The sequence below is a fragment of the Rhinolophus sinicus genome, chromosome 9 (assembly GCF_057876585.1).
Source record: "Rhinolophus sinicus isolate RSI-liver-muscle chromosome 9, RSI-T2T, whole genome shotgun sequence".
NCBI classification, from domain to species: Eukaryota; Metazoa; Chordata; class Mammalia; order Chiroptera; family Rhinolophidae; genus Rhinolophus; species Rhinolophus sinicus.
In genome coordinates, this window is record NC_142509.1 from 25,206,493 (window position 1) to 25,234,368 (window position 27,876).

Sequence of the window (27,876 nt, forward strand, 5' to 3'; positions counted from 1 at the left end):
CCCAGGAGGGGGAACTCAGGCATCAAATGTCTCTGGTGATGTCAACAAGCTGGGGGGGGGGGTGTTAGCCTCTGCTGTATCACACCAGAGGCAGAGAAGGTTCAAGTGTGACAATGGAAATCGGAAGACAGGTCCCACCCGTCTGCAACACTCTCTCTTCCTAGACCTTGCGGAGTGCTGGGAGGGAGCAGGTCTATTTGAACTGAGTGTAGTCGAGAGGCAAGTGACTAGGCCACCTGGGGAGAGTGACCCAACCCAGGCTCCACAACTCAATGGCCCAGCTGCCTTCTGCTGAGGGGTTGCCTTGAGCTAGATGCTACTGATGACCTGTCCACCACCCCTTGCCCTGGCCATGCCACAGGTGCCACCCCGCATAGGTCCCTGACCTGTCATGCAGGTACCTGTCTGTATCCCTGCTTTTCTCTGGCTGCAGGAATATGCTCAGCTTACACGTGGGGCAGGCCTGAGGTGCACCTTCAACCAGGAAGAAGCAGGAGCTGATGGGTAAATATCCCAGCTTCCTCTCCTCTCAGGTATGTTCTTCAGAATCTCCAAGAGGTCCCCAGAGGGAGCTTGCTTATTAAGGCATCCAGCATCCTTCGCGTTCCATTCCCTGTCTCACTTCGCCCACTCCCTTATCGTGTCTCCTGGGAACCCCTCTCCAAAAAAAGCTACATGCACCCAAGTCTTTGTCTCAGGGTCTGTACCCAGCCTAATTCAGCTTCCTCTTCTTTATCCCATTTAATCCTCACATGAACCCCATTCTTAGTCCATTGAAAGAGGGGACCACTAAACCTCAGAAAAGTTTGAGTTTGAACTCAAATCTGGCTCTCTCAAGAGCCCACACCCTGCAGTTTACTGCACCTAGATCTTCTGAGTCTCAGTTTTCCATTCTGTAAAATAGGTTTGCTTCCTTCCACACACACCAACCTATAGAGGTCCACGCCCCACTCTTGAACCTTCACACCTTCCCTGGTCTAAACTGTGCCATGACAACAACCCCACTCACAGTCAGCTGGCAAAGCTGGCTAATGGTTTCAAGTCTAGACGTCGCGTCTCTCCAAATGGGATGACAAACTCACAAGGAGGGACCTTACCTTTCATTTGAATACAATATCATTTGAATACCTTGTAATTTTCACATGTCCCCCAATATTATTCCTATATATACGTTTTTTTCATCTAGTTGAAATGTGAAAACTAGTCTTAGTTTGCGGGCTGTAAAATGGCAGGCAGCAGGCTGGATTGAGCCCATAATACAAAGCACCACAAGCTCTCTGAAGACAGGAACCACACAGCTGATGCCCCTGACTCAGAAAGAAGCTCCCCAGGACCTTTTACAGTGCCCAAAGAGAAAGCAGAAGAGACTGGATTAGCGACGTGAGAAGCCTTGAAGGCCGAGCCAGCAGGCAGAGGAGAGCCTCAGGAGGATTCTAAGCAGGGGGATGGCACAATAGGTTGATGTTTTAGAAAGAAGCCCAATGGTCACAGTGAGGATAGACGGAAGGAAGAGTGAAGGCATCAGCAATCAGGCTACTGCAACCGTCCAAGCAAAACAAAAAAAAAAGACCAAAACCTAATTTAAAATAATAGTACACATAGAGAAGCCAGGACCAAAATGCTATCACAGAGAGTCTCTCCAGGGTCAGGGGAATGATTGGGTAGGGAAGGGTGGGGGGAAGAGGGATGACCAGAGCCACTTGGGGGACCAGGCTGAAGTAGGGACAATCAACAAACAGACAACTAAGGAGAGGGGCAGACTCAGGAGGAGAATAGCGGGGTCAGCTTTCGCACAGATGGTGGGAGTGCCTCCAAGACGTCCAGATGGAAACGCATTACCTTTATTGCATGGACCACACCTTCTCTCACATGTCCTAGAGCTTCTCTGCTCAGTACGGCAGCCAATGGCTACGTATGGCGATTTAAATTGATGTTCATTAAAATTTAATGCAATTAAAATTCCATGTCTCCACCCTGCTAGCTACCTGTCAGGTGCTCAGTAGCGGCGATCGTACTCGACAGCGTGGGTAAAGAGCATCCTCATCATCACAGAAAGTTCTATTAGGCAGTGTTGGTCTAGAAGGTTTGCTTGAAAAACCCAGCCCTGTTTCCTTCTCTCCACGCCTGGTTCAGCAGGATCCCAAAGAGCCGTTCCAGACACACAGACGATGGCATTGGCCCTGTCCCGCCTCGTTGAGAGACGGGCTTTGCCAGGCACCTGCCAATGCAGACAGCTGGCAGCCCAGGTGAGCTGGGCAGGACGGACGTACCTTTACAGGCCCCTGCTGCGCCCAGGTGGTAGATGGCTGCCAGTACCCGCCAAATGGCTCGCTGCTCACTCTCCGAAATGCCCAGTGTCTGCATGGCCTCCTGCAGCTGGGTGAAGGCGGCCGCCTTCCTCTGCTTGTCTTCAGGCTGAGAGCAGAGGGAGAAAAGAAGGAAAAAAGGCCATCACGGTGGAGAACTTGCGAACTCACAAGGCGAAGCAGAACTCCGTCTCGGGGGAAATGTGTGGCCCCTTTATGACCACAGCAAATGATCCCACAATCAAGCCGAGTCCTGTTGACACACAGAACTCAGACTGCGGGGGAAGTGATGAAAATCATTTCTGTCTGACTTTGGAAGACAGTACAATTTTTATTTTGCATGTGTTCACTCAGTGGATTTGTGGAGGCTCTGCTCTGTGCCGGGTTCTGAGAATGCAAAGACGAACGAAACTCAGAATTTGACTTTGAAGACCTTTCAAGGTAGAGGTGGAAAGAGACATAAAAACAACTAATGGTGAAACAGGCCTAACTGGTAGGATAAGGGTATAGGTAGGGAACTACAGGAAATCAGAGGCAGGAATGCACTAATTAATCCCACCCAAAAGAATACAAGAGAATGACATAGAAGATGAGACAAAATTATAATTGCAGTATGAAAGATAACAGGCAGCATTGACCAATTTCATGTAACAAAGGTCCTGATGATAAGTAGAGGGAACAACATGAACAAAGGAGACCTTTAGAGACAATAGGTGGTCAAGTAAATATGAACAGGAATTTTTTTTGGTAGGGCAGACAGAGAAGGGGAGGAGATAAGCACGAGAAGCTTGCAGATGCCAATTGTGAAGGCCTCAAACACGTTATTAAAGAGAATGAGCTTTAAACTCCAACCACGATTGATACGCCTGTCTACATTCCTGCACACATGGCAGACATCACTAATCGATTATGATCCCACGGCAAGCCAGCGAGTTGATTCTTTTCTAGACATCACCCCTTGCAGCTGCCACCAACAGATCTGCCTCAGCAACTGAGAGGGAACATGTTTGCCACCTCTGGTGCAAGCGATGGGAAGCTGCCAAGGATTTTTAAGCAGGAGGAAGAAGAAAATGACACCATCAGATGTTTATGGGTTGTAAGGTATTGTTTTTCTTTTTTTAGATTTATGATTCCAATTATATTTGATTGAATATTGAAATTAGTCTGAAACTCCTGCACACACACCATCTGGCCAAGGAGACTCAGCCCAGAAGCCTGCTGGGTTGAGAGGAAGTGAGCCGGGGACAAGAATTTTTTGTCAATAATCCACCAGCAGATAATGAGAAAGGGATCTGCACTTGAGCTGCTTACAGAGCCTGGGTGATAAACTGTAGGCTGCTAAAGCTGGTAGGTCCTTGAATTTTGTGGTATCCAGTGCCCAGAGAGGGGACAATGTTTGCCTAAGGTCACACAGCAGATTAATATCAGACACAGGACTAGAATCAGGCTTTTCTGACCCCCAGTCCAGGCCACTTGTCCCCTCCATTCAAGCCACTTCTGCTAACTGGGGAAGAGTCCTGCAAGGATCATTGACCAATTGGGATGGCGTCAAAGCAGGCAGTGACATTGAGAGATTCGCTGTGGAAACACTCAATTAATAGCAAAAGCATGTTCCACTGATCCATCATATTTCTGGGCCACCACAGGACCACAAAATCCCTAGCAACCAGGAGCTCAACCTAGCAACTGCAGCTGCTCCATTGGAGCAAACGGAGGGAAGGAAGGCATCTTACCAACATGGTTATTTATGAGATTTCAAAGTAGCAGAGAAAGGACACGAAAAGGACAGCGGCAACACATTTATTATGGCTCCCACTGTCAGCCCTGAGTATTTGACTTTAAATTACAGGCAGACTCTATCATCTGCCTCTTAGCTCATGTGAACAGAAGAATGAGCAAACTTCCGCTAAAGCGAATTTGCTTCTTTTTCTCTCCCTCCCCACCCCAAGTCTTTGTAGCAACATAAAACATGGAAGAACACCTCTATATGCTTCTGACCCAAAACAATTAGGATCAGGACGGTGTTCACTTAAATTTCTAAAGAGCCAAACACCTCTGCATAATGTTCTGATAAAAGCCATGCCTGCATTAAAATGGTGACAATAGAAATCGGTCAAATTAGTGGAATAAGTCAGCTCAGAGCCCAAATGCCTATCCATCAGAGAATGGATGAACAGGGAGGTATAGGCAGGGAACGTGAGGGAGTACTATGCAGCAATGAAAAAGAACAAGCCGCTGACACACGCAACCACATGCACGAATCCCACAGACCCAGTGTGACTCAGAGATGCCAGAACAAAAGACGACACGCTGTGTGATTCCATCCATGTGAAGTTCAAGCGTGAGCAAAACCGACCTTGGGTAAGAGAAGTCAGGATAGAGACTCAGTGGTGGGACGGATGCCCCTGGTGAGGAGGGGCCTCCAGGGAGCCTTCATCTGAACGAGGAATGTTCTAGATCTTGAGTTGTGACATGTTCGCAGGGGTGCTTAAGAACACAATCGTTATCGAGTTGTACACTTAAAATCAGAGTACTTTATACACTTTACTGTATGTCTCGCCTCGACTAAAAAAAAAGTTAATGTAAAAATAGTCAAGTCACAAGATGCCCAGGGTTTGTCTGATGCAGTCAAAGACTCAAGGTCAACCAAAGACTGCAGGTAATTCAGTGGAAAAAAAAAAATGAAATCCAAAATGCCAAAATGTTCTGTCTACATGAAACCGGGCTGCGTTGAGATCACCCAGGAGGCTCCAATGTTGCAGAGACACCAGGGTTGGATTTGGGGTCAGACAGAACGGACGTTCTCTCAATTCTGCGTTCCCAGTGGTGTGGCTTTGCACGAATCTCTTGTCCTCACACGGAGGCTCAGTTTCTGCTTCTGTAGAATGGGAATAACAGCCTCCCCTCCTCCTAGGGCTGTTGTGAGGAGTAAATGAGTTGATGCGTATAAAGTGCCTGGTACACAGTGGTGCTCCATAAAGGCTGATCTCCACACACCGCTGCATCTCTCCTGCCGTGCCGTAGCCAAGCTGTCAGGCCTTCCAGGGACATGTTCCCCACTGTGGCCCAAGTGCATGCCCAGCTCTCCAGGATAAGTGAATCAGGCATGCCCTCCTTGAGAGGCATCCAGTCCAATGAGGAAACCGCTGTACAGACAGTGACAGCACAGAGTGAGCGCTGGGAGCTAGGAGACGTGGGAAGGGCAAGGAGCCGACGGAGAGGGTCTGAAGCTCCTTGGAAGAAGTGATGTATGAAACAAACATAATAAGCAAGGCAAAGTGGATGCTGGGAGGCAGGGAGGGTCTCCAAGCAGAAGGGCGCAGGGCAGGGGAATACGGTATGTGGGGTGCCAAGGCCCAGTGAAGGGCAGTGCATGGCCACAGTTGGCATATTGTGGGGTACATGGCTATGGAGGCTTCCCTGGCCACGGGAACTGGCGCCTGGGCGTCCTCCCTCCAGGTGATAAGCACAGTGAGGGGGCCTCGGGTAGGCCTAGGGCTGACTAGGCGTCATGGGGATGTAAACCAAACCTCCAGGGCCAGGCAGGCTCCCCAGTGTCTCCACAACCAACCACCCCAGGGAATTACAACCCCTCCTCCCCTTCGTCCTAGAACTGGCTCTAGGAGGAAAATGCTGTGCACTGATTTGATTCATTTGCAAAAGAAACATTGGTGCCTGCACAGCTAGGTGAACCTCATAGGGCTATGGGGAGGACAGGACAGATGTCATCCAGAGCCAGGGTCTCCCCATTCCCAAGTGACTATGCCCCATGCTCTACACTGACCAATCCACGTCCTCTCTGGGCACTGGAGTCCATTTAAAGAGGGAGGAAAGAAAGCGTTAATTGAGCACCTACTATGCTGTACTAGGTGCTTTTACCCTATAAGGCAGGCGTGGGTCTCTCCAGTTGACAGAGGAGGAAACCGAGGCTCAGAGAAGGTTAGACACTTGTCCAAGGCCACCCAGTTGGAGAGGGGCAGAGTCACCATAACCAGATATTCTACTAAGTCTCCAGTCCTACGAAGCAGACCAAGGAGTTGGGTGTTGCTCTACCCATTCCACAGATGGAAAAACTGAGGCTGAGAGAAGATAAGTGACCCAAGCGTGCACAGTGAGTCATATCCCACAGCACATGGTCTTCAGTCGTGACACAGGACTGAAATGACAGTGAGGAATAAGTGTCAAATTTGGAGTCAGGCCAACCTGAATTCCAGATCTACCTCTGCCACTTAAAAGCTGTGTGCCCTTGGGCAAATAACTTCACCTCTCTGAGACTGAAAAACAGATATGCTAATAATCCTCAAAGGACCATAAGGAGAATTAAGTAAGAGAAAGCTCTTAGCAGAGCCCCCGCCCCCCCATACTTTCTGTTGGGAGACCATTCCTTGGCTGTTGATGCCTGGATGAAAAAAATAAGTGTGCCCCAGGCCAAAGCCTGGAATGCGACAACCAGAAGCAAACTGCTGGGAGGCAAGGACTCTTATTATTATTACCACTGCGGCTGGGCACTTTAAAAAAAAAAAGAAATCAGGCTAGGTTGCAGAAAAATAAATTATAGAGAAGAAGAAAATAATATGAAAGCTTTGTGATTTCAAATGTGTCCTGGTGCCCTGGCAGACCTCAAATAAGCTCCATTTAAAAGGTGGAATGTGGCAGGCAGCCAGAGCGCACTGCAGGGGCCAGCAGGCGGAACGGGCAGCCAGTGAGTGGAGGTGGCCACTGAGGTCCTGCACCACCCCAAAGGTCTCAGTGCTTTCCCCTGAGCTCCTGCTCCCGCTCACTACCCCGTGCCCCACACTCCCATCCTCTGCTCTACAGCCACACTGCACTGTTTGCTATGCCCCCACCATGACCTTGGCATCAGGTGCTCAGTGTAGCAGGAAAACTGGCCTCACAGCACCTCCCTTCATTCTCAGTCAGTTTGTAGTCACCTCCTCCAGGCAGCTTTCCCTGATATGTCTCTACCCTGACAGGCCTACCCTCAGGCTATAAACACCTCTATTTCGGCACTTATCACTCTAGCTTGGAATAATACACTTCTGTGGCTGTGGCAGCCCCCACCCGCCTCCAAAATGTGAGTCCTTTGACAACAGAGACCCAGCTGAGTTACCTCCGTGCCAATGCCTGGGATTTAATAAGGTCAATAAATATGCATTGATAAATGAATGTCTATGAGCCAGTTAGTATCCCCAAATAAGAGCCCCTGATGCTGGGGTAGTGTGTCCACTCACTGAGCCAGGCGCATGGCGCTACCAGTCCTGAGTTTGAGGACTCCAGATGCCCAGGCTGGCTGAGGGATGAGAGCTCCAAACCCTCTTCTCCCCTCTTCTCAGCCCTCTGCCATTCCCAGCAACTGCCCCAGCTCCCAGGACACAGGCAGTGGATCCCAAGACAGCATCAGCGCTTCAAAGCCACCCAGGGGTCAAGTAAAGTGTCAGGAACGCAGCTCTGCTCCCACGGTAGCAAAGTTTAAAATACTGAAAAGATGTGCTGTCAGCCAAGTCCTGGTGAGGGGGGCACGCCTATTCGTTATTCACTCAACAAAGCACTGTGTGTGCCTGGCTCAGTGCTAGGTCTTGTAGCAGTGAACAGGACACAGAAGACCCTCCATCCTCGCGAGGGCCTGAGAGGAGACAGACTGGAAGTAAACAAACAGTGTGATATGCGATGAGAGGTTGTTACCAAGATCATAAAAGAAGAGCATGACAGGAGGCCTCCCCTTGGACAGAAGGCTGGGAAGCCGGAGGTGGAAACGCTGGTACTGTGGTCCACAGATGGTCATTCGGAACTACAGAAAGGGTTTAGAAGCTTTTTGAAAATGGACAACATTAGGGAAATCATCAGGGAATCATGACTCTGCCGTGACTGTCTAGTCATTAAAAATATGGTCGGTGAACGAGTTAATGACATACAGCTTGTTATAAACTATATAAAATATTCATAGGAAAAACACTGAGAGGAAATCTGCAAAACGTTACCAGTGGAGGTCTCTGGATGGTGAAGTAACCGGTGACTGTTTTTTGGTTGTGGCAGTGTCTTGGTTTTTATTTTGTATGTATCTCTTTTTCTGACTTTTTTCACAGAAAGTATGTATTTAAAAAAAAAAATCAATGTTTCATTAAAAATATAAACTAGAGGAGGAAAGAGATAAAGCCAGTAAGAGAAAAAATGTGGTGTGTATCACCAAGGATTGGAGTCTCATGGGCCATTGAGGCCTTGCCCCACACAACTGGTCCACTGCTGCCATCCAGCAGAATACTGAATAAATAACAGTAACAGTAATAATAAAAGCTGACATCGATCAAATTCCAGGCACTTTCCAAATAGTTAACGGGTTTTATCTCATTGAACTTGGGAGCAGGGAGAACTGGAACCATCCCAGTTTTACAACTGAGGAAACGTAGGGCCAGGGAAGTGAGGTCCCTTTGCTTGAGGCCACCTAAGTGCTGGTATTGGGATTTGAACCTGGGTGTGTTGGACTCCAGAACCCATTTCTTGACCACTGTCATCCTCAGCGAATTTTCAGGAGACGATAGAACCGATTGGTACAGATGAAATAGAAGCAGAACGAATCAGAGTCAGAGGGACTGGCTGGGAGGAAGAGGTGAATTTGGGCTGTAGAATTGCCAGAGAAAATGCAGGCCATCGAGTTCAATTTCCATTTCAGATAAACAATGGATGAAGTTTTAGTATCAGTACATTTCCTGTACAATGCTGGCCTCAAAGCACCTGTCTAACGAGACTCTTAATCCAGACCATCTCATGCCACCTCCTCCAAGCAGCCTTCTCTGATCCAACTCCAGGTGTGCCCATTGCCAATATTTGGGACATACCTGTATACTGAAAATTGTATGATGTGTTTCTGAAATTCAAATTTAACTGGGCATCCTGCCTTTTTCCAGCTTGATTGAGTTATAATTGACAAACAATTATATATATTGTAGGAGTACAATGTGATGATTTGATATACGTAGACACTGTGAAATGACTACCACCCTCTCGTCACACAGTCAGAATACCCTCACATAGTTACCAGTTGTGTGTGTGTGGCGAGGACATTTCAGATCTACTCTCCTAGGAAATTTCAAGGAGACAAACAATACAGTATTATCACCTACAGTCACCATGCTATACATTATTAGATCAGATATACGATGGATAAATTCTGGGTATCCTGCATTTGTATTTGCTGACTCTGGCAACTTTGAGAGCTGTACTTGGCAACTCCCATTCTTGGGGCGCATTTCCTGACGGCCTAATTCCCTTACAGAGACTGTACCTGGACTGCCCAGTCCCAGAAAGCTAGTCCAGGCTTGTGTCAAAGACCAAGAGTTTTCCGACTCTATTTTTGTTTTAGGGAACAGAAAACAGTCTCTCACCCCTGCCAGGTTTCAGAGCGAGAACGATGAAACACCCGACTAGCTGCCACAGATCCACTGATCTAAAATAACAACCCCCAAGCCATACAGGGGGGAAAAAAAGAAAATTACTTCAAACGCCTCCTTGACACGATTCACGCTGTGACCAGTTCCCATACGCAGACTGTGAATAAACAGGCCAGGCTGGCGAGCGCTCTCAGGGCCAGGCTTGGGCCCTTTGCCTCTTCAAAAACAACAGGAAAACCAACAACCCTCTTGCTGATTCAAATGGATCCACTTGGCCAAAACTCATTAAATGAACAAGAAAACCCAGTGCTGGGATAGCTTCTCACCCTTTGCCCAGGAGGTCAAGGTCTGAGCTCCTAACTCTCCGCCCCACCCCCGATCATGGGGAGAAAGGATCTGAAAGAAGAACACACTGCAGAGCCCCCCCCCCCCAAATGAAGGGGACATAAAGAAGGAGAAGCGTGGATTGATGAGCCCCTAGCATTTATACATGGGGAGCCGCCTCACCTCACTCCATCCCACCCCACCCACTGCAAAAACAGACTCTGCTGCAATGGTTCTCAAAGAGGGGTCCCTGGACCAGCAGCATCTGCAACACTGAGAATTTGTGAGAAATGCATATTCTCAGGCCCCACCCCAGACCTGCTGGATCAGCAACTGTGGATCGTACCCAGCAGAGTGTGTGTATAACAGCTTACAGAGGTATACTTGATGAAGAATAAAGGACTTGTCTTTACACCGTACAAATGCATAAGCTTTGACCTATACACTTATGAAACCATCAGCAAAATAAAGACAAGGGCCATATCCCTCACCCCCAAAAGCTCCCTTTTAGAATCGTTCTCTCCTCCTCCTGCCCCCACACAATCCCAGGCACCTAGTGATCCATTCTCTGTCCCTGTTTTCTAGACTTTCACATGCATGGGATCACACCGTGTTCTCTCTTTCATCTGACATTTTTCACTCGTATAATTATTTTGAGAGCGATCGTGTTCTTGGATATGTCACTAGTTCATTCATTTTTATTGCTGAAGAGTATATTATCTTTATGGATATTCCAAAATGTATTCCTCCATTCACCTGTTAATAGACATTTGGGTAGTTTCCAGGTTTGGGCTGTTAGAAATAAAACCGCTATGAACTTTCATGTGAAAGTTTTTGTATGGACATACCCTATCATTCTTTGGCGTAAATTCCCAGGAGTGGAATAGTGTGTCATATGGGAGGTGTATGTTTAACTTGATTAAGAAATAGTTTTTTCCAAAATGACTGTACTATTTTACATTCCCCCCAGCAGCATGTGAGAATTCCAGTTACTCCAAAGTCTCACCAGCACTTGGTTGATGAATCTTTTTTAATGTAGATAGCCTTGGGATTGTGGGCATGGCATTGTGGCTTTAGTTTGAATTTCTTTAACGACGAATGATGTTGGGCATATTTTCACGTGCTTGTTGCTATCCATATATCATCTTCGGTGAAGTGTATGTTGAAATCTTTTGCCGATCATTTTTGTTGGGTTGTTTTACTTATGAATTTTGAAAGTCATTTATATATTCTGGATGCAAACACTTTAGCAGATACGTGATTTGCAAATATTCTCTCCCAGTCTGTGGCTTGTTTTTCATCATAACAGTGAATTTCAAAGAGCAGAAGTTCTTAATTTTAATAAAGTACAACTTCTCAATTTGTTCTCCTATGGACTTGTGTCACATCTAAGAAATCGTTGCCCAATCTAAGGTTAGAGAAATGTTTCTCCTATTTTCTTCTAGAAATGTTATGGTTTTAAGTTTTATATTTAGGTCTATGACCCATTTTTTGTTAATTTTCATGAATGTGAGGTTATGAATTGAAATTCATTTTTTTTTGCATGAGGATATCCAATTATTCAAGCACCATTTGTTTCCCAGACATGCGTGTTTGGAAAGAGGTTTTGGTGTAGGAGTTATCCATGCCCTTTTACATGGTGAACTCCTACTCATCCTTCAAAACCCAGGTCAAATGTCCCTTTGCTAGGAAGCCTTCCCTGACTGAAGCCAAGTACTAGATTGGTGCAAAAGTAATTGCAGTGTAAAGGTTAAAAATAATTGCAAAAACCGCAATTACTTTTGCACCAACCTAATAGTTCTTTCGACTATCTTCTGGTCTCCACAGCATCCTGTGTAATCTTTGGCATATCCTTGTCCCACATGATTGCATTAATTCCTATGCCTGTCTTCCCTGCTGGAGCTAAAATTCATGCATAAGGACCATAATCCCAGCACTTAGCACAAACCTACCACAGGTGTGTGTGTGCTGGGGGGAGGGGGGGGACTCAGAAAACAATTGTTAAACAAATGAATAAAAGAATAAATAAGTGAACAATTTGCTTCTGTCAATAATTGAATACTGTCTCTCAAGGTCCTATCTACATTACTCATCAGTAATATTTACTAAGAGTGCCGATTGATTGATTTAGGCCAAGCCCTGTGCTAAGTGCTTTACGCATATCATTTCATTTAATCCTCACAACAACCCCATGAAGCTGATAAAATTCCCGTCATTGTTTTACCGAAGAGGATACAGATGTTCTGAGAGGTCAGGTTCTATGCCTGAGGTCGCATATTTAGTAAGTGTCAGAGCCGGGATTTGAACTCAGATAACATATCTCCATGTATACCACCTCTTGCTTCTTTATTTGTACCAGTCTCATTTCTCAATAAGTCCAGACTTGCCTCCCCCATATGACCAGCCCTTGCCAACTACGAACCCCAGTGGCAAAGGAGACAAGTCACAGGGGGAACCTCTCTATCACCCTCCCATCCTGACCACAGGGTCACAGAGAACCACACACACCCTGGAAAGACCGCCCCCTTACCTTAGGCCAAGTGCCCATGCCAAAGGAGTTGTGTTCTGCCATCTGGTGCAGGTGCAGCTCTGTCCTGGAAGCAGAGAAGGGACAAGAAATAAGGGAGCCCTGTACTGACATGCCACTTTCACAGCAGACAGCCTCCACCACCTCCCAGCATTTATAAAGAGCTTTATGTAAACTATCTCCCTTGATCCTGTAAGGTCAGCCAAGGTATTATTTCTACTGGACAGAGGAAGAAACAGAGGTTCAGAGTGGATGGCACGTAGCCAAAGTCACCCAACCCGTGAGCAGTACCAGGCAGCTGGAATTGGAGGCCAGGTTCCTACCCACTGGGTCCCTCTGCCTCTCTGTTCTGGGCAGAGCTAAGGCTGGGCCCCTGGAGAGCGGGTGCCCCTCATCTCACTGCTCTCAGCTGTCCCCTCCCGGCCCAGGGACTCACCTGAGATCCAGGTCCAATCCTGCTAGCATCTGGGAGAAGACCTCGAAGTTGCCTTCCCCTTCTGGCTGCCGTGCCACACGGCTCTTCTCCAAAAGCATCGTCTGCAAGGGGACAGGACGGGCACATGATCAGCACTTGGTGTACATCTGCCCCCGGCCTGGTGCCTAGCTCCCTGGAGGCCCCGACAGAGTGCCCCACTTTGGCCCACCCTTTGAAGCAACATCTCGAGCCCAAACTCCCCTGGACACCTTTGTATCCCAACTTACCAGCCCTTTGTCTCGCTATCCCAGAGTCCATCTAGGGGCTCAGCTAATGCAATAGACTCCTCCAATGAAGGTATCCACAGGGAGGGGAAATGACGTGGGGCCACCCTCCAACATATTCTTATTTCACAGAAGCCTTTAGTAACTTGACCCAAATAGGCACGGATGTGGTTTAGGGCCAGGATGGTAAAGGGACTTATTTGGCACAGATGACTTTTCCTTGAGTCTGCGTATTGTACCAGCTCCACATACAAACAACACTTCTAATAACCTAATCTATTTTCTGTTCAAACAGAATGCTTGAGCGGGAAAGGGAGCAGCCCGGGTGCTTCTGGAGACAGGAACAAGCAGGTATGTGTTCCCCACACACTGACTGCCACAGAAGGCTGGTGAGCCTGTTTCAGCTCATGCTTCTAAGACCCCACTAATGAGAGGCTGAATTACATGTTTAGTCATGAATATTTCGTCCCCGTGATATTCTGAGGTACAGGTGGGCCGGCTTGCTCTAGGAGTGGACTTTCTGGGGGGGGGCTGAGCGAGGTGGGCAGGAGCTGGCCATGGCTGGGGGAGCCATGACCATTTAGACACATTCCAGGGTCCCTGCTGGAAGCGTGGGCGCTGAAGATGCCATAGCCCCAAGGACACTCCTTTCCCATTCACCCAGAGGCCTCACCTGGAGCTGTGCAGCTGTCACTCGGCCGGTGGCATTGAAGTCCAGTGACATCCCCATGGTGAAGCGGGTGGCACTGTGGCTGTGGCCAGTGGACACGGAGCCAAAGGCCCGCAGGATGGTGAAGGTGGCTCGGATCTTCTCCACTGTGGGTGGCATGCGGCAGGGTATCACCCGTGGCCCAGGTGCTACCACTCTCTCTTCTCACAGGACCGCCTTCCTCACTGCCCCTTGCCCGGGGGCCAGACACCATCCTGGCCCCAGGACCCAGTGGGTTCCCTGCCACCTCCTCAACTCAACTCTAAACCACACATTTCAAAGCCAGGCTGGCCCTGTGCTGCAAGCAGGGGTGTAGGGGGAGCAAGACTGAGTTAAGATGGGGAGATACACAAGCCTAGGATTGGTACATTCTGGGTAACAGGGGCTATTGCCCTAGTGTCTCCTGGGCATGGTGGAGCCCAAGAGGAAGGCAAGACATTAATGTTCTCAGACCTGCTCTCAGGGGAGTCCCCATCGCAGCAGGCTTGAAAAGCCCTTCAGTCTCCCCACAACTATTTATCAAGCACTTATGCGTCAGGTACTCTGCCAGTCACCTGGATGCCGCCTCCCCTGACTCCCACACTCTAACATACACTCACAGCAGAACTACATTTTAGGAAAGCAAAGACGGGCCCCTCTCCACACTGTATCCCCAGCCCCTAACACGGCCCAGGGGTGGAGCAGGTCATCAGTAAAGCACTAGAATCACCCCAGTGGAGAAGCAGCAGAGCACAGTGGTGAAGCGAGTTTGAATATGGGCTCTGCCCTTTGCTAGCTACCTGATGTGGGACAAATGAATTAACCTCCCTGTGGGTCAGGCACAGAGGGGATGACAACTGTCCCTATTTCATAGGGTTGTTATGAGGACTAAATGATTTAAGAATGGCAAGTGCTTAGAACGGGCTCCAAATGTGGTGTGGATGGTATTCTATTTATTACAACCAGAAAAGCAATATTGCCTAGGCCAGGGATTCTCGGCAGGGAGAATGTAGTCTCCAAGAGGGCAGAAAGTGATTCCTGGGGGTGGGGGCAATTTTACTTTCTTATGTATAGAGCACAGACATATATACGTGAATAGATCATGGTATGTTTATAGCATTAAAATTTCATGGTGGGGGGGGATGATTAGGAGAGGAAATGTTTAAAGACTCCTTAGAGGATTAACAATTGTCACCCCAATAAACTTTAATTAAAAAAAAAGACTCCTTAGAGGAGCAGAACGCTGGCCCAGGGGATACAGCTCTAGAGCCAGACTGCCTAGTTTGAATCTCAGCAGTGGGATGTATTCGCTGTGTGGACTTAGGCAAGCTAGTTAACTTCTCTGAGTCTTAATGTCCTCAGCTATAAAATGTAAATAACATCTACCTTATGGGGCTGTTTTATATAATAAATAAGTTAATTTGCTTGGACTAGGACCCGGCACCTAAGTCCTCAGCCACTGTTGGTTATGATCATTACCAATATTGTAATTACATCATTATTATAAACTGGCACTCTTTCTTTAAGGCCTAGCTCAAACATCATTTCCTCCAGGAAGCCCCTTTTCCCCTCCTCCGTGCTCCTGCCACTTCTCCCTTAATCAGCTCTGCAAACACTGTGCAGAGCGTTGAAGTTTCGCACTGACGCCCTTCTGGCTGTCAGCTCCTCAAGAGCCTAGACCATGCCCTTCTGTCTTTACTTATGGGTCCTCTGCACAGTTCAACAGGTTGTGCACTGCACAAGGATACCACAGCCAAGGGCCACATCATTTGCATTGCACTGTCATAGCTTTGCATACTTATTAGGATGATTTAGTTCTAAGAATGTCAATGTAGGATGATCCACAGATGGCTGTGAAGGGCTTAAGAAAGGACTACCTTTTACTAACTAACACCAAGGTGTCCAATGGACTGGGGTAGCCCCGGCCAATAGCAAGCACAGGGTCTGCACATTTGCTCAGTGAATGCTAGCTGGATGGATATAAGGAAGAGCAGCCCTGTGCCCCTTTCCAACTCTCGCCACCTCCCCCCCACCCTCGCTACATGTCACCTGGAGACCACTGTACCTGAGACACTGCCATCCACACTGCCTGCCATCTCCACCAGGTGCTCGAGGGCCTGCTCGCAGCAGGTGGTCTTCCCAGCACCGCTGCGGCCCAGGGCCACAATGCTTTGGTCTCTCCGCTGGCTCAGCAGCGCCCAGTATGCCCGCTGGACCAGGGAGCCAATGTGAGCAGGCAGGCCATCCTGGCGGCCCCTGGGCACCTGCAGGAAAATCCCAGGCATCAGCTTTCCCACCCCAGCCAGTGCCCAGGGAGCACTCCAAGACCGTGCCCCATCCCAGCCTCAAGTCCAGATCTGTGTCCCTGCCTCCCGTCCTATTCCAGCCTTGTGACAGAGGTCCCACGTTTTACTGGGAAGAGTCCAGCCTGGGCATCTAGTCCTGTGGCCTGATTCACTGTGGCTCCTTGGGTAGCCGATGACCCTACTCAGAGTCTGGCTGGGTCTCCTCCCCTCTTCAGCTAGTGGGAGACTTGAACTAGAGCTTTGCTAGCTCCTGGGGCTCATCTCACTCACAACCCCAATTATTGGATGGCACCTGCCTGAAAAGAGGTAGCTGGATAAAATGGTACAATTGATTAGTAATGTCTGCCATGGAAATGGAATGGGACAAAGGGGTATGTGTGCTATATATTTGTCATCACACATTTAGGTAATACCTGATGTCCCTTCCACTTCATTCATTTATTTCTCCACTCGTTCAATTAAAACAAAGTCATTGTCTACTGTGTAGCAGGTACTGTCCCAGGCACTGAGGGCATAACACCACACAAAATGGATAAAGGAAATCTCTGACAACCATGAGGAGATACCATTATACACCTATGAGAATGGCTTTTAAAATGTTTTTAGTTTTTTTAACTCTCACTACCAAGTTCTGGTGATGATACGGAGCAACTAGGATTCTCATACGATGCTGGTGGGAATGCTAAATGATACAGTCACTCAGGAAAATTGGCAGTTTCTTATACAGTGAGATGTGCACACATCACACAACCCTGCAATCTGACTTCTAGGTATTTGCCCAAGAGAAATGAACAGTTATGGTCACAAAAAACCCTTCTATGTCATTGGTTATATTGAAAGTATATTCAAAATCACCCAAAACTAGAAACCATCCAAATGTCCTTCAACTAGTGAACTAGGATAACCAACCATCCTGGTTTTAGCTTTGAAAATCTCATGTTCCAGGAAACCTGTGCCCTGGGGACTCCAGGACAACTGGTCCCCCTATGAATCAATAAACAAACTAGTACAATAAAATACAATGAAATAAAGAAACAAACAGCTGATAGCTGCAACAATATGGGTGAATCTCAAATGCATTGTTGTAAGTGGAAGAGACTAATTCAAAAGGTTATATACTATAAGATTCCATTTACCGTATTTTGCCATGTATAATGCACACTTTTTTGCCCAAATTTGTGAGGGAAAAATAAAGATGTGCATTATACATGGGTACTAATTCTGTATCTATATAAATGTTTCTGATTCTTTTATTTATACTTATGAGTTAAAAGTGTAACTCTAGATATCAATAATGGACGATATCCATATGCAAAATAATACCCTGGAATACAATAATCGGTTTGGTTGAACTTAAGATGAACTTGTAAGACGAAGAGTTCTTGGTCTTCGTTGATGGGTAAGTACCGTAAATGTGTTACCAGTACATAAAATTTCTTGTACTTGTATCTGTTCTTGTGTTTTGTAATTATTTGTTACATAATTTCTCGTACGATAATATGTTAAAAAATAAATGCTAAAATTCCTTTATAATACAAAAAACAAGTACCTAAATGTAAACAAATAAAAACTGGAATTGAAAAATTAAAATTAAAGATTGTTTCCCCCGAAAGTTTGGGCCAAAAACGTGGGTGCACATTATACACGGGAGCGCATTATACACGGGAGCACGTTATACACGGGAGCGCATTATACACGGCAAAATACAGTGTACGACTTTTCAGAAAAGGTACAACTATTCTATAGGGACCAAAAGAAACCCCAAACAAACAGATCAGTGGCTGCCAATGTCAGGACATAGGGGCGGGGATGATCACACAGTGTCTGGCAAACGTTTGGGGGTGAGAGAACTGTCCTGTAATTGACCGTTGAGGCAGCTAAACACCTATACACATTTGTCCAAAACTTACAGAACACCAGCAAAGGTGATTTTAACTGTATGTAAAGTAGACCTTAATAAACCTAACTTAAAAAAAAAAAAAGCCCTGCTTGTGGAGCTTGCTTTCTGTTGGGAAAAGACTGATGATAAACGAAACAAATAATAAATTATATGAAATGGGAGTCATTGTAAAGCCATGAACCTGGATGAGATCACCAGGTGGGTGTTTAAAGAGGAGGAGAGAAGAGGTGTGGGGACAGAGCACCTGAAGTGGAGGGCAGGGCGACCCCCAAAGGAGGCTGAGAAGCAGTGCTGGTGGGACAGAGGAAAACCAGGAGGGCGGAGTCCTGGAGCCAAGGAAGGGAGCATTTGCAGGAGGAGGGAGGGACCTGCCTCCATCAAATGCTGCTGAGGGTCAAGTCAAAAGAGACAGGAGACCTGACCACTGGACTTGGCAGCATGAAGGTCGTTGGTGATCTTGACAAAGGTCTGCTTCACGTGGCCTTCAGGGAGAAGGGAAGAAGCAGTGGACACAGTGAGGTCAGCGGAAGGGCACCAAAGGGAACAGCAGAATGGGCCAGCGGGAGGGAGGCATGGGAAGCACAGGACGCTAAGTGGGCAGGCAGTGGGCCCCGCAATGCCCCATCTGCCCTCTCCAGTGCCTTGGCAGGACCGGGGGCACTAATCCCAGTGTGGTGGCCCTCACCCTATCCTGGCCCTCCAACCTGGGGTGAGGGCTACCCCAGTCCACTGCAAAGCTTTGTGCCCCCAAGCCTCTAGGAATAGTAAGGAGTCCCTATTCTGATGCAAAGCACGGGACTCCACCGCTGGCAAAGGTATGAGACACGTCCTGGCCACGCTGGAGACGGTCTTAAGGCCTGAGGCAGGTACAGGGTCCTAGGTCTGTGTCCTGGAACTAGCTCCCACGCTGGAAACACTGAAGTTCAACAACAGGCCCCCTCAGGCCCACAGTGCAGAGGAGAGAAGGGAGAATTCTGCAGAAGCAGGCCCTTGTGTATGAACATGGGTGCATGGGTGCACGCATGTGAAAAATTACTTGTGTTTGTGCACATGCACCCTTGCATGCTCGCACACAGGCGTGCTCACGGCAATGCAACCAACAGTTGTAGCGGCCCCCGCACCCTGAGGCAGGCCCACCTACACCCGACACGGTAACACCCACACTCATACCCGTGAAGACCTGTAACCCCCAGGCACACACGCAGCTCCGAGCCTCCCGTGGGCCCAGACCCCCGGTGAAAGGACCCCCAGCACTGCCCTAGACCTCACCCAGGCGGTCTTGAAGGTGGGCCCAGTTCCAGCCTCACCACAGGTCTGTGCTGCCACCTGGTGGCCATTGGAGGAACCAGCCGTGACTCAGACAAAGAACAGAAGCCAGCTGTGGGTTTGGGTGTGGGGGGTTGGATGGCTTGAGGGAAGGGTGCCACACTGGGTTAGGGGCTTAGGGGGATCTCAGGACTCAAATTCCTCCCTCCAGGATGTTCCCCCGCCTGCATTTTTGGGATCTTTGGCCCAGGTTCTGAAATGGATGCCTCCAACCAGAATAGCCAGTGAGAAAGTGATTTGCCCTAAGAGTCTGTACAAAATGTCCCTCCCAGGGGCTGCTAAGGGGCCAGAGGAGCCACTCAGCTTCTCAGAAGGCTCAGAGGCTTTGGGCGGCAGGAACAGAAGCCCAGCCCCCACAGCGAGGGAGGAGAGGGTGCACGTGCGCAGCTGTCATCCTCCCAGGCCCCTGGCTTTGATCAGCCAGGCTGGTGAGGGGTCTGAGAAGGGACTGAAGGGATGCAGTGGGGTGTCCTGGAGAAGAGAAGTCTTGGGGAGAGGGGATGCAGGGCCACTGTCACCTCTTTGATGGACTTAGCATCCATTGGAGGCTAGGAATGTCCATGGGACTCTAGAGGGCGAGATGTGGCTTTTCATCCCCAAGTGACAGATGAGAAAACTGAGACCAGAAAGGCATTGTGATCTTTCCAAGACACCGCAGTGTGTTCACAGGTGTTCTAGAGGCTGGCGCCTTCCCCAGCCGACAAGTTCTCAGAACAGGGCCCAGATGAGACATCTGACCTCCAATGGGTCTCCCTGCCCCCACCTTTGCCCCTTTCCAGCTATCCTCCACCCAGCAGCCAAGGGCATCCTCTTATGACATAAGTCAGACCATGTCACTGCTCTGCTAAAACTCTCCATGAGGCTCAGAGTAAAAGCGGAATCACTATGACCACGTATGTATAACCTGACCCCTATCTCCGTTTCTCCCGACCTCTTCACTCTCTCCTCCCCTCCCCCCCAGGTTATCTTTATTATTTTGGGCTTGTTTTTCCCCACTAGAATGGAAGCTCCAGAAGGGCAGGCTTATCGCCATTCTCCTTCCCTGCTCTTTCCTCTGTGCCTGGCACCCAGAAGACCTCCATCGATCCCTCCATCAATAGCCCTTGAATGAATGGACCGGCCGGGGCTCTAGTTCCTCTGTTGTGGCTGTAGGCCTTTCCACAAGGTGGCGCTCAGAGACTCCTTTTGCTTTGATGGCCTGGACAAAAACCAGCCATGGCCACGCGTCCCAGGAAAAAGAATGCAAAGCAGAAGGGAGGCTTCTGTTTTCTGTTTGATGTGGGTGTTTGGGACTCCCCAGAGTCCAGCCTGGGGCTGGGAGCACACAGGAGCCGGTGGCCTGGGTTTTATCCCAGCTGCTCCCCTTGGGGAGCCTGAGAGTTCAGAGGCTGGCCCAGCCGGTTCCCATTTCAAAATGGGACTAGTAATGGTACCTGTCTTTTTCGCAGGGGGAGGGGGAGAATGAATTGAGATAATATGCGAAGGTGCTCGAAGCAGTGCCTGGCACAGACTGATACCCGCTCAATATTTTCTCTCATTATTGTCTTTAAAGCTCCTGTTGTTTCTGTCAGTTACTCATCTTTCACCTCAAAGAAGGGGGATCACGTGGCCCCTGATGACATCATGCCCACGATGCCCCCATATCTCATGTCTGGCCGGATTCTGCTCACAGACGGTCTGCAGGGGGCTTGGGCTGCCCTGCTCTCCCCTGAGATGAAGAGGGACCCCTCCCAGCTCCACCCATCCTATCCCTGACCCCCCCACACCCTTCCCCCGTAGACACCCCTCACCTTGCCTGCGGAGGGTGCTGGGGGCCCCCGGGGCTGGAGGACGATCAGGTCTGGCCCAGTGCAGGTGTGCGGCCGCTGAGCCCGGAAGCGGTGCAGAAGCGTGTTCAGGACGCTTGATTCGTTCACACTGACCAGGGAGGCCAGGTCTTCGGCCTGGTCCAGCGCGGGGGGGTTGGCCTGCGAAGCATCACACAGTGTCCTGTGGCTTCCTGGGCCCCCACATCACCACCAGCCCCCACTCCACCCACCCCCCACACACACAGCCCTGCTGACTCTGTCCCCGACTCTTCGGCTGTGTATCAAAGACCAGAACAGAACACAAGGACTCTGGTAAGAGAGTCATGAAACCCTACAAAGGAAGCAGGGGCAGCCCTTCTCGTTTGCCCTCTGTGCAGCCTGGGAGCCATGGTCTGTTCACACTGGTCCTTCCGTCCTATGTTCCCTGCACCATGAGGGGAGATGCTCAGAACGAGACGTGGCCAGGTTCCGAGCACCCTCTGCATCTCAAATACCATAAACAGACGGGTGGTGTTCCCAAGTCGGGCAGGGTCCACTGCTGTTTCCTCCCCTTCTGAGCTTTGTGGGAGCGCACTGTGTGTGCTCTGTGATGCTCAGGGATGGAGGCCAGTGGCCAAACTGTCCCAGTTCTCTGACAGCCCCTCATGCACTGATCCCTTGGAAATATGCCCAGGCCCTTCTAGAAGCAAAGAGTGATTGTCACTTCTCGTCAGGGCATCCATTCTAAATGGTTTCCCACCATTCTCTCCAGCTTCAAAGAATTTTCTTGGCCTAATGCTCTGGGATATGGGGCAACTCTGAGCTCTCTTATGGGTCAGTCTTTCTTGCGAGGATGCTGGCCTTCTGCAAACTCCCAACACCGCTGGGAATGGAGGCCTGGGGTGGGCAGAGGAGTAGAGAGGGATGAAAATGAACGAGGCCCACATGGAGCTCCTGGAGGAAACACTTTCTTGATTGGTACGCTTTGAAGGGTGGAAAAGGATCAGGACAGAACCTTTTTTTTCTATCATTATACTATAAACAGGTCCTCAAACAGATTTATGATGCACTGAAAAAATTATGCAAAACAACTGAAAAGGCAACACCAAAAGAATGATTGATACCCAAAATATAGGCCATGGTACCCTAGCTATGGTTAGTGGCAGGGAGCGCATTTGGCTCTGAGTTCCCTGGCAGCCAGGGTGAAAAAGGAAACATGCTTTGTGGCATGATTTGCCATGTCCATAAAAAGAAAAACAATTACTATCTTGGGTCAAGCAGAAGAACTCCGACTTCTAAAACCTAACAAACCTGTCTCTTAATGTGTCTCCATAAAGGGGACACTGTGGGACAGAGTAATCATTTCTAATAACACACCTCCAGCAGCGCAATGAGTTCAATGACCGTCCCTGTAACTCCGTCCAGGGCATCAAGACCAAGTAGTAGCTGCAGTTCGATACAAGGGTATCTCTTGCAGGGGTGGGGCAGGAAGATGTGGAACAGTTGGGCAGGGGGACGGGGGCTCACCCGGTGAATATGCTCTTCATCCACCTCTGTGATGGTTTTGTCAGCATCAATGCAAAGTCGCACCCTTCCTGCTGGCAGGTCGGCTGTTCCCTCATCTGGCTTCAGCACCGTTGCTGGTGGACAGCAGAGAGAGAGAGAGAGAGAGAGAGAGAGAGAGGAGGGAAGGGAGGGGAGGGGAGGGGAGGGGAGGGGAGGGGGGAAGGAGAGGAGAGGAGAGAAGAGGAGAGGAGAGGAGAGGAGAGGAGAGGAGAGGAGAGGAGAGGAGAGGAGAGGAGAGGAGAGGAGAGCAGAGGAGAGGAGAGGAGAGACAGGCTCTGAGCTGCTCAGCCAGGGAGCTGGAGAGGGGCCTGGGAAAGATCAGAAAGGGACAGCCTCCTCTCCCTTTGGGGCTTATGCACACCGAGGGTTCTGAATTGTGACCCTAAATCTTGACAGGTCAGAGGCTAGGCCCATGTTGCCTTGGGCTTTTATCAGCTGGCACAGTGCCAGGCAGAGTAGGAACCCAGATGGTTGGGTGTACAAACCACCGAGACCTGGGATGGCAGATAATGGCACACAGGCTGCCGTTTCCTATTCCAGTGCCCACGACAGACATCACTAGCCAATCACTCTTCCCAGCTGTGCTCCGACTGGGACTCAGAACCGCTTCTCACTGTACTGAGTGTGGCCACAACTAATCAACAAAAGTGGGCTCGTGAGATGAAATCCATTTGCCCACCTGCACTAGACGCCGAGTTCCATGAGGAACACTGTAAGAACCAAAACCCGCTCGTTGCATTCATGAATTAGTGAAATAACGAAGCACCAAGGCTCAAGTGTCTTTGTAAACAGTCCCCAGCAGACCAGCTGCCAAGAGTGAAATGACACTCAACTATTCCCACCCCCAAAAGCCACATATTCCTATCCTAGTCTCAGTGGCTCCTTACCCCTCACCTTTCTCCCCAAACTGTGATCAGGACCTGGCAAATTTGACCAGCAGCAGCAGGGAACACAAGAGGAACAGACTTAGACACCCCAAGATGTGCTAATACCCCTAATTACCAAGAGTAAATCCGTCCTTCTGAACCAGCCAGACTTTCTCTGCCTCATACCATCTGTCCTCAGGAGCCTGGGAGAAAAGATCATATAAATTAGACCGGGATGACATGCCCGCCCCCAACCCCCATGTGAAGGACAAATCCCTGATGGGAGTTTCTCACAGCCTTGGTGGGGGATCACCAAACTCAGAATCTCCTCAGGGGCAGGAGGGTAATTATTTATATGTAGATACCTTGGCCCTTCCTCTGGTCTTTTGAATGGAAGCTCCAAGCTGAGGCCCCAGGACGCTGCATTTTCAGAAATCTGCTATTTATGCAACCCCAAGTTTGAGAATCGTCATGTGACACTGTGAGTAAGTGCAGCCACAAGGGGACGTCCCTCATGCTGTGGGGACTCTCATCCCAGGACTGGTGCAGCGGGGCCCTCAAGACCCGTGCTTGTTAAGGAAGAAGCGTTTGTCACTTCTTGTGGGCTGGCCACCCCTCTCCAATTCCCTGTCCATCTCCTGTCCCCACCTGAAGACCCCCAGGGGCAGGTCTTTCTTGTCTGGCCTCCTCTGCAGGGTCCCACCTACCCCTGGGGCCACAGCCTCCTTACCTGGTCCGAGTGTCTGCTCTGCTGTCCTTTGCCCCCCTCCTGCAGGGCTGGACCCTCTTGGTTCTCCTGTGCCTGGCACTGTTCTGCGTGGTTCTCTGGAGCAGGGGGTCTGGGTCCTTCCAGCTCTGTCCCCGAGGCCTTGGCGGCTCCATCATCCACTCTTGCACTGGGCGTCTCTGCTTCCTGCCCTCTGCTGTCTGGCTGGCCCTCCTGCCCGGCAACCCCTGCGGTCTCCCTGCGTGCATCCACCTCCTCGGGGGCCTCACAGCCCTTCTCTGTCTTATTTCTAGCCTCGCCTGCCTCCCCGGACTCCCTCTGAGGTCCGCCTGCTTTCTCCATCACTCTGGGAGCCTCCCCCACCTTCCCCACCTTCCCAAGCTCTTTGTCCATCTTCTCTGCCTTGAGCTGAGGTTCGTCTGTCTTCTCCGCCTTATTGAGGAGTGTACTTTCTTTGTCCTTCTTCCTCGGGGGGCAGTCCCACTTGCTTCTTCTGCCTACGGAACCTCCCCACTTTTTCACCTGGATGGGGGCCCCAGCCAACTTCGCTTCACCCCCTGCACCTTTGGAGAGATTCCCCTTTGGCACCTTGGTTGTGGGGTCCCCTCCCCCCTTCTCCACTGTCCCTGGTCGCCCCTTTTCACCTGGCCCCTCTTTGCCATGGGGTTCACCCTCTTTCGGCCTTTTGGTCTGAGGGACCCCACCCCCTTTCTCTGCTGTGCCTTGATCTTTCTTGCCTTTAGTCAGTAGCTCAGTTCCCGGGTCCCCAACACCCCCAGTCTGGGTCTTCTCAGCCTTTGGGGCTGCATCCTCAGGGCTGGCCTGGGGGCCACAAGGAGTCAGTGGGGTTTCCCCCTTGGTTTCCCCTCCAGGGTCTGTGGCTGGGGCTGAGGTCTTGCATGTGGGGGCATCATGGGCTTGGGTCCTTGGCTCCAACTTGGCTGAGTCTGAGTCCAGCTTGGCCACCATCAGCAATACGTCGCCCCTCCTCACACCCCTTTTGAAGGGCAGAGGTTTTTTGGCTGGAGCCCCACTGGGGCTCGATTCCTGGGGCTTCTCACCATTGATGGTGGTCATCACCACAGGGCTCGTGGGGTTGCCCCCCTCGCTCTCCTTGACCGGAATGTTTGAGTTCTGGGGAGAGCTCGCCTGGTTGCCCTGGGAAATTTTCTGGCTTCCAGATTGGGTGTCACTGTTGGGTTGATTAGTGGAAATTTCTGGGGTCTAAGGGAGAGATCACAACCATCTTAGCGGCTTGCTGATCTGACAGCTTTGTCCTTCACTCATTCACTCGCTCATTCATTCATTTGTTCACTCAGATAGTCATCCATCCAAAGACGTTCAAGCACCTACAAGATACAATGAGAACTGTGCCAGGCAATGAGCCAAACCCCCACACCCTGGGCCTGGACCCAGTCCTTCAAGGCCAAGTGAAAGGAGAGTGGACTTTGGAGCTCAACAGACTCAACTCCAAATTCAACTCCTCACTAGCTGTGTGACCTTAGGTAAATTACTTCCCCTCTCTGAGCCTGTTTCCTTATCCATAAAATGAGGACCATAATAACCTACTTTGCAGGGCGGGTGTAAGGATTCACAATCATATACAGAAAATGAGCCCAGCACATAGTGAGTCCTTGGTAACAGCAGTTGTTACTGTTGCCATTGTTATTGTTTTTGACGCTGTTACTGTTTTTTGGCCTTGCTTCCTGCTGGGCCAGAAAGGGAAAGGACTGGGCCTGTCGTCAGAGGACCTGTTCTCGTCTTGGCTCACACACTTCCCGGCTAGGTGACCATGAAAAACATCGTCCATCCTCTCTGAGCTTCGGTCTTCCTTAGCGCAGGCAGTTACCACCAGACCACCCCGATTTGTTGCAGGATGAATGAGATGCGGAAAAGTACTTTGAAAATTGCAGAGGACTGAACAAAGTGAGCTGCTGCTACTTCTGCTGCCCTGGTCCCAAACACCACCCCCATCCCAGGTGAGGGTCCTGGTTTCTGCCCCTGAAGTCCTTCACTCTAGCCTGAACTAGACATTTGGGCTACATCACACCCGTGGGGTCTGCACTGCCTGTTCCTCTGCTAGACCCTTTCAATGCCTTGAGATGTCAGCGCTACCCAGCCCTCCACCCTCAAACCAGGCTGGCTGGGACCTAAATTGTTCACAGGACCAGCTTTGCCTCTGCTCTGCAGAAAGAGACCTCATGGGCAGCTCTACCCTGATGTCTGGCTTCACGACCTGCCCTTGTCTGGGTTCTTCCATCTTGGACCATGGTAACACCAGCCTCCCACACGACTGGGCCTGGGAATATGGGGTTCTCACCCGCCTCTTGCACCTGAACCAGCCCCAGGATCGTGATGCTTCTGCCCCTACACAGATTCAAGTCTATATCTACTGCCTCTGGTCTATGTCCACTGCCTCTGAACTGGTGTCCCTTCATTTGCTGCCAGTCATTTCAAACCCAATGAAAAGATTTGGGCAGCTGCCCGCAGCCTACGGGGAAAATCACCACCACCATCTGCCATTCAAAGTCCTTAACAAGGAGCCCCCCACCCCATTCTGATTTCCCTGCCTCCATGCTTTTGTTCACGGTGAGCTTGCTGCCCGGAATGCCCTTTCCCCTCTTCACTCGCCGATGCTCTACTCATCTTTCTATACCCAGCTCAAATGCCACCTCCTCCACAAATCTTTGCCTGAAGTCCCCAACCAGAAATTGTCTCAGACATCCAAGAAGCCCCAGAGCCCTGGGCTAGCTCACCATTTGCAGCAATGACCACATTCCTAATCCTATTCTAGCTTTGATTTGTAGCTCTCTCCTGTTTTAGGGGGTAGATGCCTCAAGAGCACAGTCTCTATCTTCATCTTTGTAATGACGATGATGATGATGGTGACGATGACGCTGATAGCTATCACTTACAGATCCCCTACATCGCCATCATGCAATATCCTACTTAACCCTCGTAAGAACCCAGTGAAGTAGCTGCTGAACTTCTCCCCACTCTACAGATAAGGAAGCAAAGCAAACACAAAGGTATTAAGTGGCCCAAGAGACAAAGCCGGAATGTAAAACCATGCAGGCCTCTCTGAGTCTAAAGCCAGTGCCTGCAACTGCTGCATATTCACGGCCTTACTTGGCTCTCTCGGGCTCACTGGAACTTCCTGGGAGCTGTAAAAAATACTGATGCTTTGGCTCCACTCCCAGACAGTCTGATGAGGTTGGTCTGGGTTGTGAGCCCCCAGGTGATTCCAATGTGCATCCAGAACTAAGAAGCCCTGCTCTAGTGCCCAGGGCCTAGTGGCTCAGTCTGACCTTCTGGGGCCAGGCAGGACCTCGCCTTGGAAAGGGGATTGGCTGCACTTGGCAAATCTCACCACTGTCTACACCAGTATAAAAAGTGAGTCAGTACCTTATTTTTAACCAAACCACTATGGAAGAGACAGTAACATGGGGATGGGCCAAGGAAGATAACT

General features: G+C 49.7%; 1 protein-coding gene across 1 annotated transcript in view; it reads right to left on the reverse strand.

Annotated features, from left to right (window-relative positions):
• MYO18B (myosin XVIIIB) overlaps positions 1 to 27,876 on the reverse strand; it is a 242,549-nt gene that overhangs the window by 197,255 nt on the left and 17,418 nt on the right. Inside the window, exons 4-12 of the mRNA XM_088800962.1 lie at positions 24,411 to 25,631; positions 23,817 to 23,883; positions 22,776 to 22,888; positions 21,252 to 21,428; positions 15,995 to 16,193; positions 13,915 to 14,057; positions 12,979 to 13,079; positions 12,546 to 12,609; positions 2,271 to 2,415 (exon numbers count right to left, since the gene is read on the reverse strand). Coding sequence (XP_088657088.1) covers positions 2,271 to 2,415; positions 12,546 to 12,609; positions 12,979 to 13,079; positions 13,915 to 14,057; positions 15,995 to 16,193; positions 21,252 to 21,428; positions 22,776 to 22,888; positions 23,817 to 23,883; positions 24,411 to 25,631 — 2,230 coding nt within the window. The remainder of the gene's footprint in view (positions 1 to 2,270; positions 2,416 to 12,545; positions 12,610 to 12,978; positions 13,080 to 13,914; positions 14,058 to 15,994; positions 16,194 to 21,251; positions 21,429 to 22,775; positions 22,889 to 23,816; positions 23,884 to 24,410; positions 25,632 to 27,876) is intronic.